The sequence below is a fragment of the Copadichromis virginalis genome, linkage group LG20, assembly GCF_057382275.1.
Source record: "Copadichromis virginalis isolate Kocher_CV1m ecotype Utaka linkage group LG20, C_Virginalis_male_GT1.1, whole genome shotgun sequence".
Taxonomy (NCBI): domain Eukaryota; kingdom Metazoa; phylum Chordata; class Actinopteri; order Cichliformes; family Cichlidae; genus Copadichromis; species Copadichromis virginalis.
Window position 1 is genome coordinate 33712488 of NC_140637.1, and position 19595 is coordinate 33732082.

Below are 19595 nucleotides of genomic sequence, written 5' to 3' on the forward strand. Positions count from 1 at the left end.
GTTCAATAAGTTGAGACAAATTGTTCAAGATTAGACAGTCCATCAAAGTAACCATCACAGTGAGGTCTCCTTTCAGGGGGAAAGAATAAAGTCTTTAACAGAATGAAGCCAGGCAGCAATAGGAAGATGATTCCCTTTATTGCCTCATTCAGAGTGTGTAACAGTGGGCGTGGTTCTGGAACAAACATCAGGTACATCAACCGTGGAACATAATGCGAACACTGACGAGGATAAACAGATAAACAGATAAACCCTCAGCCTTACACTGGAATTCAGCAACACTTCAAATGTTTCCAAACACATAAGTTGCTCTCTCTCAGTCTCCGGTAGGTCACAAATATCAGATTACAGCTGATTTATTTATTTAATTTGTTTAATATTAAACTTTACTCTGTCAAAAGATTTTTTTCTGGGTCTCAGGAGGATCAGTTGGCTGAGTGTGACAGTAACATTCCTGCATTCCTGGAACTGGAATATTGAGCTAACTGGAATAATGTTGGGATGTCTGATGTTGGACTGAGGACATACTGGATGCTACACTGACTCGTGCGTCACCTTGTGGTTCAAAGTGGTATTACACGAGGCTGTGCTGTCATGTAATACCACTTTGAACCACAAGGTGATTGAAATGTTTGATATAATATCAGAACTGTTGTTCTTTCATATTCTGTTCATAGATGTATTTAAATGTGCAAAGATTTGAAACTCATGTTAAACAAACTGTGAGAAGAAAGAAAGTCTGACTCTTTTCTAACATTTGACCCAAACTGTTTTTCTAAATGATCCCAAACTAAAGTTCATTGTCTTCAGATACAGTAAGAGAAATGATTTCATGATGAATGATGATCATTGTTGGAGGTTTTGGTCACTGTGCTGAATTTAACAGAGTCAAGTGTCATCATTGTATTTCCACTTTGCACATAATACTATAAATATAAGGAGGAAGCCTGAGGCCCTGCAGCAGACTGATAGAGGGATGCAGAGGGGAGGAGTGTAGAGGTGCTGTGGTGTTTGGAGGAGGGACTCCTTCAGTTAGAGAAGTGAGGCGTCACAAGTTCCTGGTTTCCAGTGAAGAAGAAGAGAGGCAGCAGTGAACCATCAGAGCCTCATCATGAAAGTCCGTCACACTCTGATCTGCTGCTTCTTCCTTTGTGAGTACATTCACTTGTTCTTTCTGTCACTCTCCTTCTTCAACATGTTTCTGTTGTTAAACATGATGATCAGAGTCAGCTATGAGTCACTTTCATGGACGCTTCTTCCATTCAAACTGCTTTTATTCATGATTTCATGGATGTGTTTGTGGCCAGTATGGACAGAAGAAACCATCACAGTGAGACATTCATGGACATGTTGCTGCTCACTTTGGCTTTAGGATTCGTCCTTTCAAAGATGGTTTCTTACAAGTGTTTGTTACGTCCTCAAAATAACCTGTAATATCAAAGTAAAAACTCCACCTGATACTTTCAGTTATTATTTGAAAATACAAACTTGTTGATCAAGTCAATGAATTTTTCTTTGAAAGACAAAAACACATTTTGTTGCTTTTACTGTTACATGTTCATGTTTCTTCACTGTGACTATTCACAGTTCACTCCCACAGTGCATATAGATTTGACAAAATGACATCACTTCCTGCAGACAAATATAAACCTGTGAGTGACGTGAGTGAAATCTGTCAGCATCTTCAAACCCAGAGTTGTGTGAAAAGTTATTTGCTAATTCTTCCTGTTTGTCCTGTTGGAGCTGAACAGAAATACGACTGCACAGAGTTTAAATGCTGGAATGAACTGAAATCATTTACATAAAGTAACTGACTCACATCAGCTGCTGAGTTTGGCTTCAGAGCTTTGAAATAGAGTCATAAATTACTCAATAACATGTCGTTAATTGCAAGTATTTGTTACGTCCTCAAACAAACTGTAGTCAGTGATATAAAGGGGAAAAACTGCTGCTTTCAATCATCAGATTATTTCATTTACTCAGTAAAACTAAATTACAACAAATAAAAACTTCATCACTGTTTTTGTTGTTGCTTCATGAACTTTGACACCAGCAGTACATTTAAACTAAATGATGACATCACTTCCTGTGGATGAAACACATGAAAAACTTGCATGTTGAGCTGTTGCTTCAATCTCTCAACATATAATTACTACAAGTACCACACAGAGGAGTTATGAGTCATTTACATGTTTTGTTCATCTTCATCTTTTATTGTCATTTTATTCATGCATAGGAAACATGTTCAGATATATTTTGAGTCGTGTCGACTGGAAGAAGATTTTCCACCACTTTAGACAATAAAATGTATTTGACATGAATCATTGTTGTTATTCAGACTTTAGTCTCAGTGTGTCTGTGTGTGAATGTTGTGATCAGACTGCAGCTTCTTACAGGAAGTACAAACAGTAACTATTGATGGTTCATGTTTCCAACAGCTCTGCAGGAGGGAAACCCTGAAGTCACCGATGCTCAGATTCTTCACTATGGAGTCATTGGAGGAGATTTGAAAGCTGGATTTGCCTTTAATTCTCCAGGAACATGGAAGATGTTCTGCAGAGAAGAATGTGAAGGAGAAAACATTCTCATTAATACAACTGATGTCAGAGCTCAAACAGGCAGATACAGCATTGAATATGAAATAAAATCAGTTTATGTTTTATATGTGAGCATCTCAAAGCTGACTGAGTCTGACTCTGGACAGTACAGCTGTGGTTTGGGTGGATCTTCATCATCAGCTTCATTCACACCGTTCGTGATCGTTGTTGCTGAAGGTGAGTTTCTGTTTCAGCTGTGGAAATGTTTAGTTTCTGTTCCTGAAGCAAAGTTTGAGTTTCACTGACAGCTGCTGACGGTTTAAAGAAGCTGAAGTTTGTTCTTCTGTCAACTGTTGGTTACATTTGGACTCCTCTAAGTAACCGATGAACTGCAGCTGGGACACGAGTGTGTGTGAATATTAGTGAGTGTGTCAGCTGATAATGATGTGAATGAAATGTTGATGTCAGAAACAGACGCTGATGAATGAAAGAAGATTTTCTGATGTAACTTTGATTTTCTTTGATGAGTTTTTGCTTCTGTGTCGTCGGTTTGATCTTTCCAAGAGTTCCCCTCACAGTAAAATGGATTCTTCCTCAATGAATGTGTGACAATCACATTCACAACACAAACGTCCATCCAGACTTTAAATGTACTTAAAACCATGAAGGGTTCACAGTTTAGAGTCTATACTTGTCATAAAAGCTGATTTTTCATGAATCCAATCAGTCTGATGATGAAGCTGTTTAAATCTCACTTAGTCCAACAGTTCCTCTCTCAGACTGGTTGAACTGGGCAGCTCCCAGTGTAACTGTGGATCAAACTGGAGTTACTCTGATCAGACTGCATCATCTTCAGCACTGATAGTAACTATTGATCGTTTGTCTCTTTAACAGCACTGCTGGATGGAAACGATGATCAGCTGAAACACTTTGATAAAGAAACTGGAAGCTCTCTCACAGTCGGATGTTCCTTTAAACAACCTGGAAACAGAAAGTTGTTCTGCAGGGGAAAATGTGGACGAGGCGACCTTCTTGTTGACACAAATGATGTCAAAGCTCAGAGAGGCAGATACAACATTAGATATGCTTCAGGAGTTCTGTATGTGAGCATCACACAGCTGACCAAGTCTGACTCAGGACGGTACAGATGTTTACTGAGTGGATCTTCCAGCAGTTCATCCAGAGACTTTGAGGTCACTGTCACAGACGGTGAGTTTTTACTGACATTAATCAAATGTTGTCAGAGTGGAGCTGTTCAGCTGTTCCTTATTTCCTGTCATATATCTGCTGTTCCAGTGGTGGATGTTCATGTTGAACACGAGCAAAGTTTCTAATAATGAGCTCAGTGTCTGTACAGTGATCCCTGTGAGCCAACAGCTCAGGCTGCTCTCAGCACTCAGTTTATCTCAACATAGAAACAGAATTATTTAGAAACAAGATTATTTAGAATGTGAACTTTGTAAAGTTACTGTGATGGAGAGCAGGAATCAGAGTGTGGAGCTGGAAATGAACAGGTGACCATTAATGTCCCTAAATGTCTTTATTGTTTCCAAGAACCTGATATTTCAACATACATTCATATTTTATTTCATTGTTAAACTATTTTAGTGCATTTTTTTAAATCTAAAACTAAATTTTCCAAACTGTTTTTTTCTCAGTCAGTGGATCCATTTAAGGCTCGTTTGATTTCTCAGCTGATTTTTGAATCTTTGTGTTTTTCTTCTTCACAGCTCCAAACATTTATAAGTCAAACTTTCCTCTCTGCTCTTGTTCAGCAGCTGGACCATCAGCCACAACTACAGGAAGCTGCACACCTTCATTAACTTTGACTGGAAGCACTGAGCAGCCTGAAAGAGCAGCATCTGCAGGTACATCCATCTATGAGTCTGAGAGTAGAAACACTGACAGATTCTTTATAACCTGAGTGAAAACTGGTTTAATTATTATCATAATTACTCCTTAATGTGTCCTGTTATATGCTTTTCATTTAGTTTGACAAGTGACATTAGCAAACAATCTGAGGTGAATATGTTCTTTAGAAGCTGTAAAATGCTAAAATAACACAAACTCTATTTCATATTATTTCAGTCTGTGGGTGATGAGTTCTTACTGTACAGCTCTATATACTGTGCGCATGTCTTCAGCTTGTTGTTCTTCTCAATCTGCTGCAGATGTGCTGCTGGTTGTGGGTCTGACTCTGGCTCTCATCATCATCCTGTTATCAGTGTCTGTGCTGATATTCTGCAAGAAAAGATCCTCTAAACCAAAGGGTGAGACAGCAGGAAGCACACAGACAGACACACTCATCGCTCAGTTTGTATTTAATTCTTTGTGAATTAAAGCTTTGAAAAGACAAACACAACAACACAACCTCAACCCAGAAAAATCACTGAACAAAAACCACCTTAAGATCTGAATTCAGGTTAAGAGAGTGAACTGCTGCTCAGTTTAAACTTCCAGTTACACCTGGAAGTGATGTAATAGTTACTGTTACAGCAGCAGGTGCTAACATTAAACTGACTGTGATTTACAGACAGCAAAGCAAATTAAAAACAAACCAGAAACAATCATTTTATTACACAATTGAAAATGTAAAGTTTCACATTAATCATTGATAAATAGCCCAAAGCAGAGGAGTCACGTGTGGCTAATGTTACAGTTAATTTATACTTAAAATACTATTCTGCCTTGATTAAATCTGCTGTGTGGCTCCTGCTAATGTTTTGGTCGAAAACTACTTAAAAATGACTTTTTAAAAACTGAAGGTTTCTGACCGGCTTCAGCATGTTGGAGGAGATGTGGTGGAAACCATCACGAGAATTTATATCCAAAGCCTGGCAGAAATGTTGTCTGAATCACTCTCTGAATAAAGTCTTCAGTGTCTTTGGTGAAGGTCGTCACAGATGGAGATCTGTCAGCACTAAATCATCAAAAATATTCTCTCTGATGTGTTTTCAGATCCTCCTGTGGAAACCGAGCAGGCTGCTGTCACAGAGGTGAGTTTGATCAACTTTACTCACAGCGTCACAGTTTTGGTGAAATTAGTAAGTAGAATTTTATTAGTTCAGCAGGTTTAAAGATAAATATCACACAGTGCTGATAGCAGCATGCTAGAACATAAAAACATGACCTCAGAGACCTGCTGCAGACGTGTGGATGGAAACGTTCACTGAGTACAGTCATACTGTGACACAATGGGACTTAACTTTGTATTATTTCTTAAGTGATCAAAAAGGGTTTAACAACAGTCACCTTAATGGTTTCTGATAGATTTAGTACATGTGTCAAAGGGACTTTCCGTTACTTTACACACAAATCTGTCAGGAGCACAAACTGGGACTATTTTTTCTTCAGGTTGGAGAAAGTTATCAGTGATCCACCTACTGTACACAGGCTCTGCAGCTCAGAAACATTTTGGGGTTTGAGAGACATGCAGCTGAACATCATGTGTGTTAAAGTGCTCAGAATGTGCTGAAACAGTAAAGACCCCAAACAGAAGCCTGTGGAAGACAACAGGCAGAGGAGAATACTGAAATTAGAAGCCGCCACCTGGCACACAATGCACCCGACCCCTATGGCGCCTCCTGCGGGTGGTGGGCCTGCGGGAGGATGGGCCCATGTCTCCTCTTCGGGCTGTGCCCGGCCGGGCCCCATGGACTAAGGCCCGGCCACCAGACGCTCGCCCTCAGGCACCCTCCCCGGGCCAGGCTCCAGGACAGGGCCCCGGTAACCCTATCCCGGGCAGGGTAAACGGTTCCCTCGATGTTCTTTTCATAACAAAACATAAACAGGAAAATTACACACAAGTGAGGGGTTCATTTCTCATTCTTAAATAAATAACATCAGTCACACAGTGCTCACATTATTTATCACCTGTGATGCCCGGTGACAAATAGATGCCTGAACACACCGGCCCTTTAATGAACTGTTCTATTACAAGAGCGGGGCTCAGGCCCCACTCACTCAGGGCTGACGACGCACCTGCTCGTCTCGTCCTTCGAGTCGGTTTGTGTTAACAATCCTAAACATTATTGAAAATGTGGCAGCTGATCAACAGTTTCATCTCTGCTCGTTCTCTTTTTCAGGAGGGAGACGACTCAAGCAAACTCACCTACTCTGAGGTGAATTTTTCCAAGAGGACTTTTGGCTCTCCCAACGGAGCCTCGAGTGGTAACACTGGTGAGGTTATCTACTCTGCGCCTCGGGTCCATGTGAGCTCTGATGTCAGAGATGATTCGCTGTACTCGAGTGTAGCTTAGCTTCAATGCTGCTGCTGCCACGTTTCTCTGTGAAGGGACCAGAGGAAGCTCTCAGTGTAAATAATCTGATTCACACCAAAATCTGTTTGAATGGGATTTTATTTTAATGTAACAACAGGACGGTGACAGCGTGTGATTGGTCAGATGCTGTGATGTCATAGCTTTGTAAATTATGGTCACTGAGGGATTTTGGTGTTTTGAAGTTGAGCACAGGTCCAATCAGTGATCCTGTGGCAGTAAAGTGACTCAGTGAAGATGCAGGGAAATCTGTCAGACAGCTGATCTGCACAGTTCTTAAGTTTACTGAAAACATTTTCAGGATCAGAGCTTTTCCTCTCCTTCAGTCATTCGAGGAGTTAAAAAACTTTCTTCCTGTCATGTACCATGTACACACACAGTTCTTTGCTAAATCTAAAGTCTTGAAATAATTCTTTAAAAAAAGAAAAACTTCTTGTCTTTCACAACTTCAGAGTCACACAAGTGAAGAAAATGGGGAAGTGTTCAGACTGCATGCTCAGCTTGGTGTCAGTTTAGCAAGATCAGCTTCCTTGATTAGCTTCTGCAAAGTGTCAGGCTGCTGTTTAAAACTGATGCTTTAATGTTTAACAGGACAATGTTTTACTGAAATAAACTTTCATAATGTAGAAAATCTTTAGCTTATTAAATCAAACAGTGGTGGAAGTGAGTGCAGAGCAAAGCTGCATTACCTCCAACAAGCAGATCGGTGCTTGTTGGCTGTACCTGGATCAGCTCTGGATCTCTCCAAGTTATTGAACTCACTTCCACTGGACCTACGATCTGTGACACTGTTGGACCTGCCTGTGCATGCTATCTGTTTACCTTGTTTGAATTCTTGTATCTTACTCTGTGCTGTAAAGAGCTTTGTGACTTTTGTTCTTGTAAAGCGCTGTATTAATAAACCTTAATTACATTAATGAGAGCAACCACATCGACTCTACAGACACTGAATGTAATATTTACCACCTCACTTGTTAGCAGAGATATTTTCTCTTTGTTCAGTGTGAGAATAAAAGCTTTTTTCTATTTGATATCAGCACAGAAAATGAGTTTGTTTGTATTCAGTCACTGCTGTTGAGCAACAAGTGTCTTTCACATGTTTGTCTTCCTGTTCAGCTGTTTCTATGGCGACTAAATTTGCATGTTGTTATCAGAAGCTGTTCTGCACAGTTATTAAGAGGTTAACTGTCAGTATTATCTGTATGATGTGGACCAGGCCTCTTCCTCTCCATCAGTCCTCTGAGCAGTCATGTCTTTCACAACCTCAGAGTCAGTCACGAAAAGAAAAAGAGGATTTTCAGACTGTTACCCATCAAATATAAACCTGCTGAGTGCTGCTAATTGATAGAATAGAAATGTATCAATGAGCACTCAGCAGGTTTTTTTCTGCACTTTAGCAAGTTTAAGATCTTCATTTCAGCTCACTGTGTAAAACTGATACCAAATAATGTTTAACAGTGGAAGCAACTCCACTCTGAACACACGCTCACTGCAGGTCTGAACTGACCTGCAGACACTGCACCCGTCCACGCCTCCTGCTCCACTCTTCTCTGACTGGGCGGCTGTGGCTCAGGCGGTAGAGCAGGTCATCTACTGATCGGAAGGTTGGTCCTTCGATTCCTGGTGTCAGGACAAGTTGTGTAAAGTGCTTTGAGTGCTCAGAAGAGTAGAAAAGTGCTATATTAGAACCAGTCCATTTCCCATGACTTTTATGAACAGGACCCCAAAATACCTCAACTCCTCCATTCAGAGCAGCAACTTGTTCTTCATCCAGAGTGAGCACACCAGCCTTTTCTGGCTGAGCAGCGGGGACTTGGACTCAGAGGTGCTTAGTCTCATCCCAGCTGCTTCACACTTGGCTACAAACTGCCCTGAAGTGTGAACTTCATGACTGCATGATGAGACCAAGAGACCACATCTTCTGCAAAAAGCAGAGTGATCCTGACGCCAAGAAGGTGGAAACTATCTGCCTACAAATTCTCTTCATTAAAGCTGTGAAAGAGTTGGTGACAAACAGCAGAGCCTGGAAATGCAAACCAAGCTCTCACTATAGTTGTACAGGGACTGAATGGTCCTTCACATAAGCTCCAGGAGATAACAAGATGGTTCAAGGTTACAAGTCCAGAATAAAAAAACACACTTTTCCTCCATAATCTGAGCTTTAGCTTAGAGACGGACTCTTCTTGCCAGCATCCAGGTAAAGATCCACCCAGGGAGGCTGAGGAGTGTTGGAGCACATCCTCCATCCACAAAAAAGACTTCCAGACTGTGCTGCAGAGTCATGTACAACATCCTGAGCCTTGAGCAACTCCTCACTCTCTCCTTCCACAGAAAGTGTTGGTGGGATTGAGGAAATCCTCAAATTATTCTTTTTACCATCTGATTATGTCCTTATTGTGGTCAGCAGCGCTCAATCACTGCTGCACGCAGCGTGAGCAGAAAGCTTCCCCTGAGGTTTCCTCTCAGGTCTGAGCAGGCACCATGTTCAGGGGCAGCAGGTCCGAGAAGCTCTGACACTGTGGAGTTTTTCAGGAAACTAATAATAATAATAATAATAATAATAATAATGGATTGCATTTATATAGAACTTTTTGAGACCCTCAAAGCACTTTACAATTCCACTATTCATTCACTCTCACGTTCACACACTGGTGGAGGCAGCTACAGTTGTAGCCACAGCTGCCCTGGGGCAGACTGACAGAAGCGAGGCTGCCATATCGCACCATCGGCCCCTCTGGCCAAAATAAGCTGCTGGATATGTAAACTTCTCTTCAGTATAAATAAAGTATTTATCTTCCAGCTCCCAGTTTAGATTCAGAGGAAGACAACTTCTCTCCTTTTACAAGAGAGTTTTTCCTTCCCACTGTTGCCACATGCTTGTTGATAGGGGAGACGTCTGATTGCTGGGTTTGTGATGAATTACTAGAGATGGTGCAGAGACTGATGAGAAGGAAGGGTGTAGTAAACCACAGCAGACCGGGGCCCTGTTTCAGGAAGCCGGTTTGGAAAACTCAGAGTGAAAAACGACACTCACGGTTGAGTAACCCCGAACTGTCCAACTCGGAATATTCCGTTTCAGAAAGGCTGATAACAATTAGTTCAGTCAACGCGGAGTTGCTTTAACCCCAAGTGAAGCGCGCGGACGAGGATACATAAAGCCCTGATAAGCGGAGCACAGATTAAGCGAGTCACCATGGAGACGGAGGGAAAGAAGGCGCGGTCAATGTATTTCACAGCGCTTGAGGCCGAAATTCTGATGGCAGCATATGCCGATAACATGCAAATTCCGCGGAAAAAAGTAACACAGCCACAGCTGCAAAAGCATGCATGGCAAAACATAGCCGACAGAGTCAATGCGTGAGTGTTAATATAAACATTGATCGAGGGATTTCCACCCATTTAACACGTTATTTTATCATATGTTATTTTATTTGTTATTTTATACATTTTATTTTGTGATGTGATGTGAGCGCAGGTGCAACCCAACAGGCCCCAAACGTGCCTGGAAGCAAGTAAAAATGAAATATAAAAATATAGTCCAAACAGGTGAGGTGTAATTGTATTATGAGCCATAGTGCTTGGTCTGTTTGTCCGATGTAAATCAATTGCAGTTAGAGGCTACATTAATTTTCTTTCTGTAAGCACTTATTGAAATTATCTGAGCACATTACAAGTACATATTTGCTTACTCTGTATGCTCAAATGTGGCCCGTTATAGCCAACAGAAAAAAAGCGGAGGCCCGAAAAACAGGTGGGGGTCCTCCACCACCACCACTCACAGAGGCTGAGCAGTTGGCCCTCAGCCAAAACAGTGGGCGCCCTGTGGCCGAAGGCATCTCTGCGGGGACATCCTCTGAGGCAATAACCCCGCAAGACACAAGTGCCTACATAAGGGGTAAATTCAAAATAATACATGATGTGCATACATCCTTTCTTCACAGTCACCTTCGCAGTGCTACTCATTCATTTGATAAACTCTTTACCATAATGGATTATTTTGTAGTGAAGTTATTTTCCTACTGATTTTGCCTTGCCTCAGTCTTGGTTGTCTTTGAGAGCATAATGACAATGAAGTGTAAGGTGCTTGGTATGTTTGTTAATTGCCATTTGGTCCCTTGTAAGTTATAAGTGACCTGTATAAACCTCATATTCTATCAGTTGATGGTGATGGTGTACTGCATCTGGTGCAGCCTCCTGTTGAGCCAGACCAACATGCAGTTGTGAGTAATACTCCACAGATTATATGAGTTTACAGTAGAACAGCAATGTTGTTTATTCCTTTACTACAGGAAAATAATGAAGAAACATTGACAGCTGTTACAGAGGAGGAAGCAACAGAGACACTTTGAGGTTTACATCTTTTAATACTTTGTGTACAGGAAATACAGGCGACCAATAAAGCCAGTTGAACAAAAAATCTGTTTATTCTTCTTTCAACATGTTGAGGTGATGGGTCAAAGGAAATGATTGTGACATATGGTGTCTCTGACTGCTCTTCCATCTTGTATGTCCGTGGGAGGGTCAGGATGTTCATGGTTTGGATCACTGCTGATGTTTGGTTCAGAAGGACAGTGTTCTCCTCTAATTGTGGCAATGTTGTGAAGAATCACACATGCCACAATAATGTCACATGCCCTTTCTGGGGTGACCCTGAGTCTTTGCAGGCACTGGAACCGGGCCTTAAGCATTCCGATAGTCATTTCAACTCTGGCTCTTGTCCTGCAATTAGCCAGATTATATCGCTGCTGTGGGCCCAGTTCAGGGTCAGGGTAAGGGGTAAGCAAATAGGGTAAACATGGATACCCCCTATCACCAAGCAAGTAGCCAGTGAACTCTCCTAAGACAGAAGGGTACACTTCAGTTCAAATGTCCCTGAAGCAATTGGTCTTTATATATTTTAAAGTATTTTCAACTCACCATGTCCAAATTTTGTGCTCAGTGTACATTCACGGAATATTTGTGAGTCATGGACAGAGCCTGGCCACTTGGCTTCCACATTTGTGATAATGTTGGCAGCATCACATATGATCTTCACAGTGCAGAGAACACAAATTAGCATCCATTACTATGATGAAATAATTTGTTAGTTTGAAATGCTACAGGGAACTATGTACCTGTACATTAATGCTGTGGAAAGACTTCCTGTTCACATAGTCTCCTTCATTTACTGAAGGGGCAATAATTGGAATGTGAGTACCATCTATACAGCCAATCACGCCTGGGAACCCTGAAAATAAATGTAATATTTAAGTAGTAGTTCAAGTATCACCACATCATAAATTAAGTTTTGTTCATCCTGATACCTGCAATTTTGTGGAATCCCTCTTTGATGAATCTTGTGGGTCTGTGACCGGGGAACACCACAAACGAGTACAGGAGACGTTTCAGTGCAACTGTAACATTCCTGACTGCCCGACAGACGGTAGCCTTGGAAACGTGCTCAGCGTCACCAATATTATACAGAAAGCTCCCGTTTGCAAGAAACCGAAGTGCAATACAAATAATATGTACAGAACTGAGAGCATGTCCGCGATGTGTCACATGCGTAATATATGGCCTGAGGATGTTATCCAAATAAATTATAGATTGTGCTGAGAAACGGTAACGTTCGCACAGGAAATCATCAGGTAATGATAAGATGTCCAGACGCGCTCGAATCACTCTCTCCCGGTGGAGAGCTCTGCGGAGAATTTGGGCTTCGATATCTACCGGCTCTTCAAGGAAGGGACACGCCATGTCTGAGACTTCCTACTGTCAGGTTTCCGACAAAGGGGCGGAGACAGTCAGGGTTAGTTGTGGTAAACCTGCTAGGGGGCAGGTTAGCTTCACGGCGTGTGTCGTCATAGTGACTCACTCAGGCTGCAGCTGAACTCGCTTTGTGAAACCGAAAACCCAGAGTTTTCGTTAACTCAGGGTATACTTACTCAGTTTTTCCACTAAACCGGCTTCCTGAAACAGGGCCCTGGTGACATTTTTATGGTTTTAAGCATCCTTTATTAACTCTCGGTTGCTGTTTACAGCACAGCTGCAGCTAACCCGCTACCAGCTCAACATAACAACAACCACAATGACACAATAAGCACAGCTTTTTATGCTGGTGAGGTGTGATTGCAGATGCCGTGCAGGTGAGTCCACCTCACCTGCACAGCATTGCAGGCCACGGCCCATCACATAGGGGTTGCTGGTTTACTTGGCAGACACAGAGCTCCAGGAGGGTTGGCAGGGTTGGTATTGTGGTTGGAAGCCAAATTTACACGTCGAGCTCAGACTCAGTTGGTGATAATAAGAAGCTGCACCTATTTATAAATGCTAAAAATCATCCTCAATACAACCTCAGAGTAATTCTGAAGAATGATTTGGTCCACAGGTAATTCTGTTTTTGTGTTTTGCTTCATGTTGTTTTTCATTCTTTCATCCAGTGAAAAGTTCAGAAAAAAATTAAAACGTTTAATCAAAAATGCACATGAGGATCATCTGTTCATGATTGAAATGTGTTGTTAATCCAACTGCAAGCCAGGTGCTGTGACTGAGCAGTGTTGGGCAAGTTACTTTGAAAAAGTAATTAATTATAGTTACTAGTTACTTCTTCAAAAAGGTAACTGAGTTAGTAACTGAGTTACAAGATTTTAAAAGTAATTAATTACTTGAAAAGTAACTATTGCGTTACTTTAAAAAAAATGTTTAACCCTCTGGGGTCCAGGGTGTAATCGGCCATTTTTAACTACTTCTGATGTTTCCTCCACATTTCACCTTTAAAAACTGTTTACTTTGTCTTGTTTGGTCTCATCAGCACAACCTCACGTGTCTGAATCTACAGTCATGCTTTCATTTTGACTACTGTAGTAACACAACTGATCTAAAATCAGACAAAAAACACATTTTTTACTGTAACAACCACAAACAAATCATATGTCATAACTCTAAATGCAAATATAAATTATCAATTTTAAAATCATATGCACAAGTTTTGCAAACAACAAAGTTATTTGCAGCCATTTACCTTTTACCTTGATTTTTTAAAGAACCATTTCAAACTATTTACACAACAATCAGCTGTTCTTCAATAAGAACAGCTGGGCTGTTTTTGTTTCGTTTGGTTTTTTTGCTCATAAGCAGAGAGCGCTCGCTGCTGTCCTTAGACAGTAAATGTGATGAAACTATTGAGGAAAAAACGCCGCGTATATCTTGTTTATCACGACTCTGGTTTTATGTGGCCTATCAACACAATTTAAAAGCTGGTATATGTCGTCTTGTTGCTTTGTCATCTGTGCACATAGATTTGACATAATGACATCACTTCCTGCAGATGAATATCAACCTGTCAGTATTTTGAAACTCAGAGTTCTGTGAAGTCTTCCTGTTTGTCCTGTTAGAGCTGAACAGAAATACGACTGCACAGAGTTTAAATGCTGGAATGAACTGAAATCATTTACAGACATTAAATCATTATTCTCCAAATCTTACCACTAAATTCACTGTCTTTTGGATCTCTTTGTGGTCAGTGTGAAGAGAAGAAACCATCACAGTGAACACATTCACGTTCATGTGGACTGTGAGCTGCTGAGTTTGGTTTGTTACTCCAAAAATGTAAACTGACCCTTTCAAAAATAGTTTTTTTTCTTTCTCTTCCTTAAAAAGTAAAGGGAACAAACTCAGTCTGTTGGATACAATCAGATGAATTTAGAAAAATGATTTTCTTTATTTTCTATTTTAACTGCATGTTAACGTGTTCTTGCTGTTGCTTCATAAACTTTGAGACACAAACAGGGTGGCTTCTAAAAATGCTGCAGATAAATATAAGCATATACATACTTTTTTTTTAAAAAATAATACCTTCCTTTAATAATGTTTTTGTGCATTTGTCACCATATTGGCTGATTTTTCTTATTTTGCTGTTTCACAGACAACATTTCTTCCCTGCTGTGATACATTTTTAATTCATGATGAATTTACAGAATGTTATTCATGATTTGAATCCTGGGTTGTGTGAAATCTCAGGAATGCACCCTAGACAAAGTGAATCTGTGAACTAAGGTGTAGGTGTGTTAGATCATGTTGTGGTGATCCTCGGGTTGAGGGATGGGTGTTCATACTGGAGTGCAAAATTAAAACCAATGGAAGATGGACAAGAAAAGTTCAAAGCCATCAGGTGCTCAGTTTAGAAAAAAGAGAAAAGAAGAGGAGGAGAAACGAGCTAAAGATACAGAAGAGCAGATGTGTGATTGGATAATGGCAGGTCATCCTGAAACAATCAGAATCAGAATACTTTATTAATGCCTAAGGAAATTATGTGAGTTACAGTTGCTCCAAGAAGAAATGGTAAAAATAGCAACAGTAACAGACTAAACTCCAAACAATACATTATGTTACAGATTTTAATATTAATTAGTCATTATCAATTGTTGATTTGTCCTGTTCTCATTGTATGACGAATTATGATGGCTGTTTGGTAGCCGTTTGCATACTATGCACTCTTTCTTCATATGTGTGTGTGTGTACAACAGCTTTATGTTAATGTATAATCCTTAATATGTTTTGTCTGTGTGTGTGTGTGTGTGTGTGTGGGGTCAGAGTGTGACCCCATAAAGACTTCCCTAAACCTGCTGGTCTGGAAGTCCAGCAGTTCATCTAAACAAAAGGCACTTAGACTAAAACAGACATAGATACGTTTATCCTGCCACAACACAATAAGAGAAGGTACGACCTCTCCCATGCTCCCAGGATGTGGTGTGAATGCCAGAACACTCTGGATTGCACAGAAAGTCTTTGCAGACTATTAAGGATCAAACCTCTACCAACATGACATTGATCATACAACTCCAAGCATATATGAGTAGATATTTCTAAGCATAAATGACAATCAACAATACAAATCTAACAGTTAATTTGAACATATACAGGTTCAAATTGAACATGCTCTGCTGTCTGCAAGGTCTATCAGCTAACCAAATGCACCCTGACAAGTGACAAATTTTAAGTATAAGTGGAAAAATTGACAATGTACTCTCGTATTTGCGAGGAGCAGGATTTTGAAATCAGCATTTTAGATTAACTGAAGGCTTTTCAGGGAGTTTTTAGGACTTCCTGATAATAATAAATTATTCAGGTTATCATCTGATTTCTTGTTTGTCCACAAAGGACGTGCATTTTTCAAATCTACCTAGTGGGACGAGTCACTACTGAATCAAGTGAAAGAAGGAACTGAAGTAAAAACATTAAGACTCATTAGCATCAAAGTATACAGCCAGACAAACAGAATCTGATATTTAGGTCATTTATCATGACACAGACTTTGTGCCACAGACTGCTCAACAAGCCTCAGATCTGAAAATGAAGCAAATATAAAGTGACTGAAGCCTGCATTCTTCTAATGTCCAGGAGAGGGACACTGTTTTGTTTGGAAATACAAGCCTCAGTAATGGCTTTCCTGGTGGGTTCTTAGTCCCAGTCTCAACTCCTCAATTAGAAGTCTCAAAGTCTCAATTTCAACTTGTATTTAAACCTTTTCACGTGCACGTGAGTGAGTGTGTATGGATGTTGGTGTGTTTGTGTGACTTCCTGCTGCTCACAAAGTGTCATGTCCCCTCACCCCTGTATATGGCTTAGCTTCCTCTAACGGTTTACCATATACAAACACAGGTGAGAAGATAAAGAGCAGGGAGTAAAACATCCTCACTAAATAAGGACACCCAGAACCTTACTTGGAATGTCTGCAATAGGGCTTTGGAGTTGACGTCACGCCGCAATGCATTGTGGGAGCGCGGCACCATTTTTGGGGTCTACGAATCAAAACAAACACACTGTGTTGGGACGACGATTACAAGATGCTTAAAAGCAGCTCAAAAGAGAACGGACTGTGTAGAGACCAATTTTGTTCAGAGGCGAAGCGGCGGTACTTGCAGAAAATAGTGTGCATTGGAAATGTGGACCCGGCCACGGCCCGACTACCAGCTAGTGCTTCCGCGGTAATAACATCCTTGCATTACATACTTTAGGTTCATTTTCTGCAGGCAGGTTTCTGACAGAGAACAGGCAGATTTACACTATAACCTGCAGCGTTCTATAGATGGACACATAAAGAAATGAAAAATGACATGTATGTGCTAACTTTCTAAACACGTTGTTACATTTATGATAAAGTAGATTAAACACATTTACGTCGGCCTTGGCTCATAGTTCTTAACTTTAAATGAACTTTGTCTGTGTGTGTTTCAGGTCCTGCACTCTCAAAGACTGAATGAACAGCATTGCAGCCATGGGTCACTGTGAGCATCACAGGGAAGGTTGACTTTATTCAAAAGTTGAATAAAGAAACAAACTAATTTTTGCCTCTTTTTATTAAAACCACTTTATAGAACATCACATCAGTTACAGTGTAGAATCCATCATTTATAGTTTACAAATGACAAAATGTTTACATAAAATCATGACAGTGTTTACATGATATCACCCACTACTAACATTACTTTATTTACTGTATCTTTTAAGAAATACAGCTACTTATACAGCAAAAGACTAAAGAATATTTAACAGGAGCAGGTTTCATTTTCCCTGGTTTTATTATCACACTGTTCACCAAACGCAGCAAACCTTCACCATCTTATCCAGGAGGGTCACCTCTTCACCCTCACATGGAAGAAGTAATCTGATTGGCATGGTGGTATGTTTGAAGCAGGTCCCTCGTGTAGCGCTGGAACCCAGTCACGATGTTTCATCCATTTCATCGGCTGGTTTGATGCAATAATGCCAAATAATTAGCAACTCTATAAATAGAAGGTAGTTCTGCAAAATCACTCAGTAGGATGTTTGTTCTAATTTGCTATGAGCTCAGAGCGCATCGAAAATAAAACTAATAGGCTATAAAGATATGAACATATTTAGAACTTACCGGAATGAAAATGTCTGGAGCACCAACAGATATTTGGAGATGGAAGAGAACTGCACGTCAGCTCGTCTCACAGCTGCTCTCCAGGCTGGACGCCTTCATTTGGTAACATCGATACACGAGCTGCTCATGTTGCTTCCAGGTTGGGAAAGAATGAAAAGATAAACCCTTTTCGAGCTTATTCTCTTGCCGGTCGTGCGATCGAACATTGCAGCCGACCACACAGCAAATACGAACCATGGCTGTTGTGTGTGATTTCGCTCCCTTTTCGCTTGCGCTTTGTTTAGACCCCCAAAATGGCGGATCGGGCCAAAATCCTTTCCACGCCCACCCCCGTGACATCACGCTCCAAAGCCCTATTAAAAAATATAGCTAATTGCCTCCCCCACCGTTCAACAGGCCGGGGAGGGGGACAGAAACATAAGAATGTCTTTGATCGTGCAGTTTGAAACCAAGGCTTACAAATTTAAGTACAATAATGGCAACATTTAACAATTTCAACCTAACACCACCTATGAGCAGCACTTTGGCGACAGTGGGAAGGAAAAACTCCCTTTAAACAGGAAGAAACCTCCGGCAGAACCAGGCTCAGGGAGGGGCGACTGGGGATGGAAATGTTGATTATTTTCATTATTTTAATATTTATTGTAATGTAAATGATATTTCACCACATTATGCTTACCACTGACTTCAACATTAGTTAGATCCCCCCTAAACCCACCCGCATACACATAGACACACACACATGTGAAGTAAAAAAAATATAATAGTAATAGTAAGTATGGGGTCTTCAAAACAGGAGTGCACAAAGCCAAAGGTGATGTTACAGGAAACATAAGTATGTTCTGTCCTCATGCTTTGAATACTTTGAATGATTGTTCCCTCTAACAGAGGAACATCCTTTGTTTGTTCCACAGGTTTGAGGACCAGAGGAAACTCAGAGGGCACAAACATGGAGGTGACTTTCTTTCTCTTTGGTTCCTCTCACTGTTGACAGACTGCTACTGTAACAAAGAAATAAAGCAGTCACAGTGTGATGGTTCAGTTTGTAGACTGTTCCAGAAATTACAGTCCAAGAAGGTGAATTCAAACAGGTAGGTGACAAAAATGGCCGCCCAGACGGAGACTCCAACAACAAACAGAGACACTGTTGTCTGAGAGGTTCAACGAGGCAACGTGGAAATATTTACCAGCACAAATGATTTAACCAAGTCAGAGTCTCTTCTTTTTATGTGAAGAAGACAGTTTGTCTCTGTTTCAGGACGTCCACTACGAGAACTGTACTCCAGGTTCTACACGTGAAGACTCGACCTACCAGAGCCTCGATCCAGCCGGCAGGGACCAGGACCAGACCTACTCTACACTCACACATCACACATGAGACTCTCTGGATTCACACCTGGGTTTGTTTCCTGATTCCAGGGTTTCACTCAACATTTTCAGTGTTTAAAAAAAAAAAGAAAATCATAAATTAAACAAAAATAAAAGAAGAAAACTGAAGCTTTCTAAATCTGTATAACAATGACAGTGATGGCTTTACTGGAAAAAAGCTTCCTTTCAGTGAAAACCATGAATCAGTTTCAACACAGACACAAAAGCTGTTTTACAAGAAACATCCGTCCTCTGACACCTCACTGCAAACATGTGCTTCCCACTTCACCTATAAGTACATGTTTTGTTTTGTAACCATTAACAGAATCCTTGAGGATTTAGGTCTATACTGAACAGCAGTGGAGACAAAAGGGTTTTTCCTTCCCACTGTCACCATGTGCTTGCTGATTTTTGGGGTTTACTCGTCTCATAAAACGAGCAGCAACTGCAAAGCTGAGAGAAGAATTTATAAAATTAACAGATAAAGAGATTCCCATTTTTATTTTCAGCCAGTTTCCATTTTGG

The 19595-nt window shown here is 40.7% G+C and overlaps 1 protein-coding gene and 1 long non-coding RNA gene across 3 annotated transcripts; one reads left to right on the top strand and one right to left on the bottom strand.

The window, feature by feature from the left end:
* The first annotated feature begins 1057 nt into the window (after window positions 1-1057).
* On the top strand, window positions 1058-19105 carry LOC146685253 (polymeric immunoglobulin receptor-like). Of its 2 annotated transcripts, XM_085442962.1 has the most exons (7): window positions 1058-1151; window positions 2439-2774; window positions 3432-3746; window positions 4313-4405; window positions 4709-4807; window positions 5496-5533; window positions 6623-7845. In XM_085442962.1, the coding sequence occupies exons 1-7, from the start codon at window positions 1112-1114 to the stop codon at window positions 6794-6796; spliced, it is 1095 nt and encodes a 364-aa protein (XP_085299088.1). In that variant the 5' UTR covers window positions 1058-1111; the 3' UTR covers window positions 6797-7845. The 2 variants fall into 2 exon arrangements, with proteins under 2 accessions (XP_085299088.1, XP_085299090.1); XM_085442964.1 differs by lacking the exons at window positions 4313-4405; window positions 5496-5533; window positions 6623-7845 and adding exons at window positions 18617-18657; window positions 18961-19105 and having other exon boundaries at window positions 4655-4807.
* Window positions 6493-8403, bottom strand: LOC146685254 (uncharacterized). The gene is made up of 2 exons (XR_014917054.1): window positions 8322-8403; window positions 6493-6823 (listed from the first exon to the last, which is right to left on the bottom strand). It is a non-coding gene; the product is annotated as an uncharacterized LOC146685254 (long non-coding RNA).
* Window positions 19106-19595: the final 490 nt, after the last annotated feature.

What these genes read in the sequence shown, in the direction of transcription:
- LOC146685253 (XM_085442962.1), top strand. Translation starts at nt 1,112, where the DNA reads ATGAAAGTCCGTCACACTCTGATCTGCTGCTTCTTCCTTT. An exon ending in GATCTGCTGCTTCTTCCTTT is followed by an intron (nt 1,152 to 2,438) that starts GTGAGTACATTC and finishes TGTTTCCAACAG; the next exon opens with CTCTGCAGGAGGGAAACCCT. An exon ending in TGAGGTCACTGTCACAGACG is followed by an intron (nt 3,747 to 4,312) that starts GTGAGTTTTTAC and finishes GCTCTTGTTCAG; the next exon opens with CAGCTGGACCATCAGCCACA.